At 39.4% G+C, this 12220-nt stretch overlaps 1 protein-coding gene across 3 annotated transcripts in view; it reads right to left on the reverse strand.

Moving 5' to 3' along the window:
* Positions 1-12220, reverse strand: part of tex264a (testis expressed 264, ER-phagy receptor a) — a 133048-nt gene that overhangs the window by 84443 nt on the left and 36385 nt on the right. For all 3 annotated transcript variants that reach the window (XM_088338363.1, XM_088338366.1, XM_088338365.1), the window contains one exon: positions 2902-3114. In XM_088338363.1, coding sequence (XP_088194489.1) covers positions 2902-3114 — 213 coding nt within the window. The remainder of the gene's footprint in view (positions 1-2901; positions 3115-12220) is intronic.

Below are 12220 nucleotides of genomic sequence, written 5' to 3' on the forward strand. Positions count from 1 at the left end.
CCACTGTCCACCTGTGCCTTCTGCTGACCACCACAAAGGTAAGAAATCGTATTTATAATTATTTTCTTTATCCTTTTTTTTTTTTACACGTTCATGTTAGCGTTATCTTTTGTACAGAAGATTACGATAACGCGAACGTACGATTAGCCTGGGTTAGGTTTATGTTTACGTTGAACATTCAAGGTAAACATTCAGGGTGTTGGAACAGAGCCCAACTTTCAGGGTGTTGGAACGGAGCCGCCTTTCCAATGAACCGCTCACCACTTGTTGTGGAGACCCGGGTGCTAAATGACTTGTAAACTATCTGATTTTTTTATTTTTACACGTTCGTGTTAGCATTATCTTTCGTATGGAAGATTACGATAACGCGGACGCACGATTAGCTTTATGCTTATGTTAAACATTCAAGGTAAAAATTCAGGGTGTTGGAACGGATTAAAACGATTTACATTATTTTTAATGGGAAAAAATGATTTCGGTGATCGAACAAATTGGTTTTCGAACAGGCTTCTGGAACAGATTATGGTCGAAAACCGAGGTTCCACTGTATGTAATATGCATGGCGATGAGGTTGGATGTCAAACAAACATTTGTGTTTCAAAACATTTGGAAAAATTGGTAGTTGGGTTTAAGTAGATGAAAATTTGGTGGCAAAATATTATTTCAAAGAGACATTTTCTTTCATTTCTGCAGCACTAACGCTGTCACACAAAAAAAAAACACATTTAATTTTGTTTTTGAGCCTTAGCCAAATTTCCAAATTTGCCAACATGAGAAAATGAGAAACCTTCACAGCTATTAAACTGGCGTGAATGTGCCAGAGAGCTTTGACGCTAGAGTAGGTCGATACACAAAGCGACGTCACCAGTGTTTCCCTCCTTTTTTCGATTTCCCTCGCATGCCGCTAAAACTACTCAATTAATCATACAAGCTGTATATGCGCACATTCCCATAGCAGCTTCTAGACCAGGCCTGCTGCATTATGCATGACGCTCGCTGGAGCTGCCGTATGCAATGCGCGACGCTCGCCGGGCCGCAAGTCCAAGCAGGCAGGGTGCGGTCGGGTGAGATGAGCGCCGTGGACGTGGACGGATGCAGCTCCCCGGTGACCCGTCACGGTGCTTGGGTCAACCGACCGACGTTGGCATGCACTTGTGTTGAGTGCATCAAGATGAGCTTGTTAAAATCAGCCCTTAGATACAGTTGTGCTCATAAGCAGGGTTGGGAAGGTTATTTTAAAAATGGAATCCAATACAGTCACAAGTTACGTGTTGAAAATGCTATCGGTAATGTAATCCGAATAACATAATATTGCAGTAATGCAGTGCCTCTCTATTATTTTCTGTCGCGCCCCTCTTCGGAAAAATACATTCTTTCTAACTCGAATTCTTCTTATGAATCATTCTATGAAGATGGCACTGTTTTACAATAATCAGTGGTTGTTAATTCTTCAAAACTACTATTGTTTGGTAAAATCGGGATAAAAAACTGAGCCAGCAAAGCTGGTCATGACTCCATTTGTAAAGAATACTGAATGTTCATCCAGTATATGCACCGCTTATTCTCAAAAGGGTACCGGGGGTGCTGGAGCCCATCTCAGCTATCTTCGGGCAGTGGGCAGGAGACACCCTGACCAGGTTGCCAGCCAGTCGGGGGTCACACAGAGACAGAAAAATTACTCACTCATTCACACCATGGGACAATTTGGACCGGCCATTAACAGCAGTGCCCGGAGGAAACCCACACAAGCACGGGGAGAACATGCAAACCTTGAACAGGAAGGCATGTAGCTGGATTTTATGCCATGACTATAAAACTTTACTGCGGACGCGCCAAGCACTCATCCGCCGTGCCGCCCAGAATACGGTATAGAAAATTTTTCAATGAAAAGACTGAAAAAAAAAAAACCACTTCAGCCAAACCATTTTCAAATCTTACTTTGTACCATGAAGAAGCGTTGGGATGTCATTTTCTGTTGAGTAAAGTGGAAGAATGGCTGGCCCCTTGATTGATGAAAACGGTTGCCATTTGATGCTCTTAATTTATATTCCACAAACACAACAATCAAAATGCTGTTAATGTTGTTTATAAAGACCATATGATCTCAGGGTGCTGTGAAAGTTACAGCATCTTTAGTTCTTGAATTTAAGTATTGCCATCTTCAGCAGTTATTAGGCCCTTGAATGTTATTTTTTTCCTTGCCAGCAGCTAGCCACTATCAAAATTGCATCACTCACCTATTATCTTTTAAATTTAGAGTATTTAGGTAGTGAATTGGTTAGCACATTCGCCTAACACGCAAAAGGTCCCGGGTTTGGGACTGGGCGAAAAATATGTTGGCCTTGAGAGGAATGGCCTACTGTATATACGAGCATCAAAGCCAAATCTAAAACGATAAAATAAAATACTCATATCAGGGGATTAACTTAAATGTGCACATAGGGTTGTGTGTCACCAGTAGCGAATGTTAGGCAGTGCATGGAAAGGGGGCGTGGCTCAAACAAGAACAATAAACCAATGAGAAATCAATTGGGCAAACATATGCACAGAATTTATAGTAAAAACATGCTGAGATTTGGTCTTTACATTTATAAAATTATTTTTGCAGCCCAGAGAAAAAAGGGTACCCAGGAATCGAGAAGGAGTTCTGAAAGTGGTTTGAAGCCCTGAGGCAAAATGTATATGGAGTGTCTCGGCTAACTGTTTGATGCAAGCTCTCAAGATTGTACAAGCCAAGGAGCAGCTAGTGACCGTCAAAGAGACACAAGGGACTTTGCCAACGCAAATATCAAGTCACTATATCTGTAACTCGGAACAAACCTGTACACTATTTCGATTATATGAATCGACAATTTCAAAGAAAGTATTTTCAGTTTTGGTCATTGTAATTGGAGTAGGTACCTCAATGTAGGATCTGAGCCTCGGGTACGTCCCACGATTCAGGAAAAGCGTAGTGGTGCCTGGGAAGCTGGTGGTCACAGCGTGGTTCACTTCCGGCAGAGAAAACACTTTGAAGCCAAACTTCTCGTAAAGCTTCTGCAGTTCTTCGTCGGGCTTCTCTTCGCCTTCAGACAGGATGCTGCCTACCACGTAGCGACACTTCTCCGCCGGTCTCTGGAAGAAGGGGGGGTAAAAAAGTACAGTCGTACCATATCATAAATACAGGCATGTCGAGAAACGAAAATTTCAATGTGTGATATTTATTCGTAACATTTTAGAAGGGAAGAGACATATCTCTTCGGAAAGGTTTTTCTTCAAAAGACCTTTAGAAAGTAAAAGTGTTCAAAGGTAGAGACATCCAAAAAACACTGTAAAAATGTTTGTATGTACATTCATTTAAAGAAATGTGACCTAATTTTTAATTGTACAGTAAGTGTTTACGTACCATCAACAGTTTCAGTCACTCCTCGCGCACCACTCCCCCCAATCTCCTGTACTTGATAACACCTCCGTTACGGCAACTCCCTACATGGTAAGTGCTCATAATAATCTTGCATTTTATTTTGTTTGTATAAAATTATTTATCTTATGACTGTGGGTTGTTTTTTTTGGTCAAATTACTGTTTAAATGTGATTTTAGTGACCAAGAAGATGCATTTTATAGCTATTTAGGGTTCACTTAGATGCTTTTAGGAGGATGGGAATGGACCAATACATTTTTAAATATTTGATTTTGAGAAGATGTGCACGTTAGATGAGCAACTCAAGCTACGAGCACCATCCTGGAACGGATTAAGCTCCAATCAACAGGTATAACCATACAGTGAACCCCTCTACATGCAAGCTACTCTAGTTCCGATAATTTAGAGGTACGAAATGTCTTTCGAGCTAAAGTCTTGCCTGACAATTAAGGGAAAGTTCATATCATGGGAATTTCCCGACGCTACCACTAGAAGGCAGAGTGCTTGAAATGGACGGCCGAAGAGTTTACGCAGTGCTTCGCTTCACTAATTTTGAAGGAAGTTTAGATTCCGCAGCAAAGGTTTAAATGAGACGAGAAAATTGCAACGCAGGACATTCATCAAATCAAAATAGTCTGACCTTGCGTGCTGGTCTATCATGTGAAGGAGCCACGCACATTTCAGACTCGTAAAGCTGGAATCGCCAGTTTCCGCCCTGGTAAATGCTTATAATAAACTCATATTTTATTTCGTGAGTATCATCTTATTTCTCTTAGTATATTATTTCTATTTTGAATTGCTATTTGAATATGTTCTTAATGATCAGTAAGATGTGTTTCATAGCTATTTTGTGTTAACCTGTATGATTTGGGGAGGCCGGCAACAGATTAATGGGTTTTCAGTTATTTCTTGTGGGGAAAATTAATCCAAGATAAGAGATAAAGACGCTCCCGTACTTATGACCATTCGACTTCAAAAGAACGGTAGATATGACCTTTTTTTTCGTGATGTAGAAAAATATCCGGACATTGCTGTAAGTTAGATTTTGTATTGTGTGCACCTTTTTCCCAGTACAGGACATTACTCTGGCGCTTCTTTCCGCCGTTACCGGCGAGTGGCACTGTGAGAGCTCACCCAACATCCGAGAAATCCACTTCCTCTTCCTAGTTCTATACTGTATCTCCAGCACATTTTTATTGTTTAATATCTCGTGCATCCATTCAATATGGTTGGTGTAAAGTGTAAAGAAGAGGCGAGCTGTTTATTTTGAAATGAAAGTGGAATAAGAAAGCTAGATGCGGTTGAGAAAATTGAACGTTTTTTTCGGACACTTTTTACCACGGAGTAGGACCTCTTAAAGCGCATCTTCAAAAAGTAAATTAAACTCAATTCTATTTATCTTTATAGAGCATATTCTTTTATTAAATGTTTATTTTTTAGAACAAAACAATACAGGTCACTTATACGAGCCTTAAACACACATAAATAAACCTCAAACGTACAAAATACAGCACAGGAGCCACTTACGAACAAATTCAACTTACAAACGATCTCGTTCGTAAGTGAGGCAGCGTCTGTATACACGATAGGAGGTCGATTTGGGAACAATTATCTAAATTATCAATGTATTATTTTTACATTGTGGTTCAAAAAATCTAGTTTAGTTTGTTTGACTTAAGATCAAATTCTCGACTGCCCGTTAAGCGAATAGATGCTTTGCTGCCCGTTTCAAAACTTTAACCAATTTTTGTCGGGTGTCCTTTCCAATGACATTTTGGTTGCCTGAAAAAAATGTGATGCAACCTAAACAGTCTTGACTTTATCGGGTCACTTTAAATGAAGTCTGGCAGCCAGTTTAACAGATGATCTGACTCAGCATAAATCTCAACCCTGTGGAGGTATATATAGAATGTCTTGACATTAACCGGTGGTGATGTTGTACGTTCATTTAGGCCAGGGGTGGGCAAACTTTTTGAGACGCGGGCAACATTCGGTTTGAAAATTTGGCCGAGTGATTGGCTTTTGTGTATATGCTAATAAAGGGTCTCAAATTCGATACATCAGTGAGACATGAGGGGGAAAAATATAATCGGCGTATCCCTTTTTTGTCATCTGCATTTATAAAGAAATATAAATGCACTCATCTACATGCACACATATTTAGTTTTATATTCATTTATAAGTCTACTACACAACACATATTGTGGGTAAGGGTAAGTTGTTTCTTCAGGCAATATAAAATTCTGTGTTTAGAAAGTAATTATATACATATATTTGAGGGTTCAGTGACCCAGAAGACACAGTTTGTATACAGAATATAAGGACAAAAAGAGGTTTAAAATAAGCAAAAAATCTAGCAGATGTAGAAAAATATCTCTTAAAATGAGGAAAATGCTTATCTAAAGGAAGATTTTTTTCTTATTTCACTCAAAAAAATATTAAAATAATTTAAAATAAGACTTTTAAAATCTTTGTTGCCAATTCTTGTGTGCTTTTAAGCCAAGAGAAAAAATGCTTAAGGAGTGTCTTGGATAAGTGTTTGTTTGCAAGCTCTTAAGATTGCACCAGCCAAAAACTATAAAGGGTTCACTGCTTCACTAGGTTGGGGTACACATTTTTCTCTATTAATTATGTGGCTTTTTCAAATGTTTTCGGGGTTCGTCTTCTATGTGAGGAATTTCTTAGCTGGATAGTTACTTTCATAGTAACTCCTTTTTGGTGTCACGAATCCGGGGGGTAACTTAATTACTTCTTATTGAAGTAACTAGTAATTGATTACTGTCTATCAGTAACGGGCATAGGTCATGGAGTACATTTAACTCAGAGCCATCAAACACTATATCTCAGCAGTACATGTTTAGAAAGGTTGGAGCAATCGAAAAATATTTTATTTTAGATAGATAGATAGAGAGATTCACACTTCCAGCAGCATCCCTGCGCTGGAGAACAAAACAATAATAAAGCAAAAAGAATACAATACACAAATACCCAATGTGACGTGTTAATACCCAATGTAGCGTGTTATGTAGAGTATCTAGATAGTGCTACACAGAATACACACTGCAATAAAAATACGGTAATATGCAATAAGGAGGGTGTGGTTTAATGTGGGCCTTTACTCTGCCGGGTGGAGTTAAAGAGCCTCATGGCATGAGGAAGAAATGATCTCCTCAGTCTGTCCGTGGAACAAGACTGTGACAGCAGTCTGTCGCTGAAGCTGCTCTTCTGTCTGGAGATAATGCTGTGTAGTGGAAGAGTTTTAAAAACTGACGTTGGCTTCCTTTCTTTTTCCCAATAGTCTTGCCTCAGTGTGCAAACACGTCTGCATGCGGATGCGACGGCAGCAGCATGACAATGACAAAGAAACCTGTCAGTCACATGCAGATGTAAAAATGCTTCACCCACAAGCACCTGCTTGAAGTTTCAGCTTCCAAGCAAGCTGCTCGGAGAGAAGCTGACTTTTATGGGGGGGTATTGCTGACTGCTGAGTCTTTATGTTAAGATATGTCAAAAACAGTCCCGCTGTTTGTTAAAGACAAGTGAAAAATCTTCCAGCTAAAATATTGAAATGACTCTCGTATTTTGGGTACAGTAATCTCAAGCATGTTTATTTTTATTTTTTTAGTTATTTACCAATTTGCGACGACTATCCTATAATGACGAACTAAGAAGAAAAGAGACATACAGTATGAAGGGGATATTGTGTACTATTTAGTGCTTTCTTGTGAAGAAGAAACTTCAATTAAAAATCAATATTGATTTGAATAAGAAGCAAAACTACATGATCTATCATACAAACGTGCTTTTTTTTTAATACTCACAGGTCAAGAAATTAGCATTTATTTTATATAAAATACCTGACATGATTGACGGCAATCTTGCTGCTACTGGTTCCCAAAAACTTGTTGTGAAAGGCTGGGCAAACAAAATAAAAGAAATGGTGCAGTTTGGTCACGTTGAGTATCTGTAGTCTGCATTGTTCCTTGTGGTTTGTAGCACTTATATTAGGTTGCACTACACAATGGAACAATATGTAGTGGTGAAAAACTACACACTGTCCATTTAATGATCTAATCCAATACTGTAACATTGCCCACCTTACTGCCTCTTGACAAAAATTGGGATGCTTTTTTGCTAGACATTATTAGGACAGGTTTCCATTTAGATTAGCGCATTCTCAGCATTTTAGGAAATGTCAAAGAAACTCTGACTTTGCAATTTTTTTGCAGAAGAAAAACAGAAAAGCATCCAATTTTCAGCTAGTGGACTGAAAACTCATGGAAAATTTCCCCCAAGCCAAATTTTGTACTCTTACAAGCTTTTTAGGTTGGCTTCACTTAAAAGAACAAACCAAAGTCCATTACAGCACATAGAAGATAGTCTTCGGTCAACTGGAACAGCAACAGGACAAGAAACACGCCTGGAACTTGTGGAAATGTTAATGCAAGTCATGAAGAAAGTTGAAAATGAGGCGGCGTGGAAAAACCAACCCGGGCAGTAAATAAGAAGCCTTCGAGCAGCACCAAGGTGCGCTATCATGAATTTGGGATCAGTATCACACTGACGTGACTGAAATATTTAACTTTTTGGTTAGCAAAATAATCCCTTTGGCAACATATAGAAAATGCCTCAGAGAGGATGATTTTAAAACTGAAAGGTAGTAATGCATCATTTTGCTAAACATTATTAGGACAAATTACACTCAATCAAATACTGTACATTAAATTGCAAACCCGAGAATCAAATCTTGTTTATTTGTGACGCCCTTAATCACAAGGAGTCTCAAAGGGTTCAGACAACAGATTATTGCATACTAGAGACTATTATTAACCCATCCCCTGATCTAAAACCTACACGAGGGCAAGGAAAAACCCAAAAACCTCAACATGAGGAAAAATACAAAACCTTGAGAGGGGGGCTACACATGAGGTAATCCCCCTTCCAGGATGACAAGGCGGCAATCAATGTTGCAATAACAAATAGTACAGTACACAGATATTGTCAACATAAAATATTAGACATTCATAAACTACTGAATAGAATTGTTTTTTCAGCCTAGATTTAGGTGTAAAAAAATTATGCGTGGATTTTACTCAATTACATTTTGTCAAGTAGTTGCAGGAAATACAAATCATATATTTTTATTAAGCTTTACAAAGATCATTAACTGCTGTCATTTTTTCTTAATATTCATAAGACATTTGTGTCTTTTTTTACTGTGGATTTATTTGTTTTCTGTTCCTAACAGTTGATTGGTTTAGCTTGGTCACATGACACATACATTGGTAAGTGACAGCACGAATTTTCTCAAGCCGACTCTTGTCGTTTACTGTTTGAGTATTGGAAACCGCTTTAGATGTAAGTTGACAATTTTTATTATGTTTATGAACTGTACGATGTCGATTTTTTCATCCTTTCAATTATTTAATTTCTCCCCAAAAATCTTTTAGAGCCATTTTTTGTGTTGGGAATTGTTTTGATGCTATGATTTTGAAAATTGATTTAAGGCATTTTAATGCCAATCAAGGCCTTATGTTTAGAAAAACGAATTCAATACCTTTAAAGACTTTTCAAGGATCCGTGCGAATCCTGCTTTAAATGTTAGCTATCGCCAAACTTACCCCAACCCCACAAGAAAAAAAACAAGCCTTGCAGTTAATCATGAATTCCAAAGAGAAAACATAAGCGGCTCGTGTGTGTTTTCAACTTTCATGCTGCTACTCGCAGCTCAATTATAGTACCCGTCTTGGGGGTGTGGGCTGGTGCTAAATGGAGTATGGGGTTCGCAGATGGGAGCAACCATCGCTCATCTACAAGTGTCTGCCATCTCCACATAATTATCACATTCAAAACGCTGCTCTTCGTATCTGTCTCATTTCGCTCCTTGTGGGCGGTGCTTCATGCTGCACTATGGCGCAAGAATTCAGCGCTATTAAATGTATTGTACTGTTGCGAATGTCTTCATCTCGAGCGACGGTAACAACGGATACGATTGGTTGTGTCAGCTTCTACGCTGTCACCTGGCAGAGCGCCACAGCAGCATGTTCAACAGCTGACTTATGCTGCTTTTGACAGTGAATTATTCATCCGAGGAAGAGCAGCAGGACATCCTGCGTCTGTCAATAGCCGCGTCTGCATTGTCAGACTGCATTTCGCTGGCCAAGATATCTCAGTTGCAAAAGACTGTGGTGCTAAGCGACAAAACGATGGCAATCTGCAACAGTAAATCTTCAAGTAAGTCAAACAGGAATACATAAATAACGGCCTTGAAGATTTTCCTCAGTTGTCCATGGGAAGATGCTTGAGTATTGAAATTGGCTAAAACCTAAAACTCTTAAAAACGTATGGTATAGAACAGGGATCACAAGCAACCATTAGCACCAGGTAGCCTTTCGAGGACACCTGAGTAGCCCGCGAACTAATTCTGCAAAGGGTGACCACTACGCTGTCTCAGTCAGACCTGGGCAATCCGGTCCTCGAGACCTACATGTCCTGCCTGGTTTCTCTTCTTCAACTTAGATGACACAATTTATGAGCTTGTTAACAAGATGACAGGAGTCTGAAATCACCTGTATTGGAGCAGAGAAACCTAAAAAAACGGGCAGGGCATGTGGCCCTCGATTATACAAAATTATCAGACTCTGATAATTGTAAAAATAGTTGCAGTCAGAGTCTTCAGCTAAATTATCTGGACTTCCTGATTGCAGGGTGTGTTGTTGGTTGTACGGGAGTGCTGTACTTCTCCCAATGAAGGTATATCCCCTACTGTATATATACTCATATCTAAGCTTAAATAACCACTATTAAAAAATAGTGAAATCAGGGGACCAGCTTATATGTGCACATTTGGTTGTGTGTCACCAGTAGCAAAAGGTAGGTAGTGCATGAGGTGGGCGGCATTACACAGGAACAAAAAACCTACGGGAAAATAGTACGGGCTAATGTGAGCACGGAATTTACGGTAAAAGTAAGCAGAATCTTTTCCTTTTTATTTATAATTTTTTTTGCAATAAACTATGCCTGGACATAAAAAGAAAATGTCTTGGACAATCCACAAAACATATAGAAATAGATCAATGACTGCTTTGAAGCTAGCAGACAAAATGGATATAGGCTGTCTCGGCTACGTGTTCATTTACAAACTCTAAAGATTGCACAAGCCAAGAAATGTTAAGGCTTCACCTTGTCTACAGGTTGGTGTTCACATTTTCTTTTCTAATGTGGTTATTTCAAAGCAGTTTTGAGAGTTCTGCTTCTATAAGAGCATATATGGTAATTTTAACTGGATTGCCACTTTCAGAGTTACACCCTAGTCTTTGGTATCAGGAATCTGAGGTTAACTCAATTATTTTTTAAGTGAAGTAACTAGTGACTGTAACAAATTACTGTTTTCGAGTAACACAACCAACACTGGGCGTGGAGTACATTTGACACTTCTCATGAATACATCATTTTACCCTAAAACCTTAATAATCTAAACATATTTCCAATTATATTCTCAATTGAGAACTGGTTCCTTTTGAACCTTCTTGGCGTCAATGGAGCGAGTGGCAGCTGGTGGACATGAGCTTCTTTGCTTTGTCCTATAAAACGGATCAAGCTAACAACAAAACTCATGTGTTCCCTTTCAACACGGACACCCGTCGATCCAACACCACAACAACGTAAGCAGTCTCACACTGAGGGGACAATAGCCGTCCTCCCACTTCTCGTTCGGCACAATGCCGACATTTCTCACACTCCTTTTTGATGATGAGACGGGCGAGTGTTTGCCAAAGCCCTAGCTCGCTAATGATATCATGTAGCACTCCAGCTGTCATTCTCATCCTACATAGTCGAACAAACAAAGGTGGGTTCTGACGCTGCAAGAAAATTTAAGAAGCCAAAGGGAATTAGGATTAAAGTTGTAACAGGCATGATTGTTGGAGGAATTAGTTCTGATTAGGGTGATTACAGATAGGCATTTAGTCGAAAACATGGCGTTTGACTAGACTGCAACTATTAGTAGTCGACAAAAATCGCTAATACAAATAGTTGACGATGAATTATTGACTATTGTAGCCACGGACATTTTCCCAATCGAGTGAGGGATCTTTCATCATTATAATCTCTGTTGAGAGTCTCTCATGCACAATAGTGTATCTGTCTTGAGTTGTAACATACAGAAATGACAATGTCAACAACAAGTACGTGTGACAAAACTCCGAAATTTTGGGCCCACTTCAGCCTGGATACGGCAAAGACAAAGAACCCTTGCAAAGTTTGCAAAGCAGACCTTGCGTATCATGGCAGTACCTCTGTGATGCACGAACACTCAAAGAGAAAGCATGTCATACAGTTGAACAAAATGGATTCCGACTCTCCTCATTACTATGTAAGAAACATTCATGTCATGTTTATTTGTATAGACCTTCATCACAAGAAGTCTCAAAGGGATGTACAGACAACATACTATAGTTGCACCATCCCCTGGCAAGGAAAAACTTAAGACCTAGGTATGAGGAAAACAAGAAAGCTTGAGAGGCGGCACATGATGTAATCGGACTTTCAAGATGACCAGGCTGCAGTGGATGTTGCAAAGGCATCAACAAACAATACGCATAAATCATCAACGTATAAATATAGGTCATTCATAAGCTATAGATGAAGTGAACACCTGCGGTGCTTTGCTACAAGCAAAGACCGCGGAAGCAACTACGGATATGGATGTTAGGGTTCTAACTTCTTGAGTGTCGTGGTGTTCCTACGGACCCCTTCTGCATCCTCAGCAGGTATCTCACAGGTGTTTCGCCCCTTAACCTGGACACCTCACCTGAGTG

The sequence above is a fragment of the Urocampus carinirostris genome, chromosome 6 (genome assembly GCF_059441175.1).
Source record: "Urocampus carinirostris isolate Australia breed hairy pipefish chromosome 6, RoL_Ucar_1.0, whole genome shotgun sequence".
NCBI classification, from domain to species: Eukaryota; Metazoa; Chordata; class Actinopteri; order Syngnathiformes; family Syngnathidae; genus Urocampus; species Urocampus carinirostris.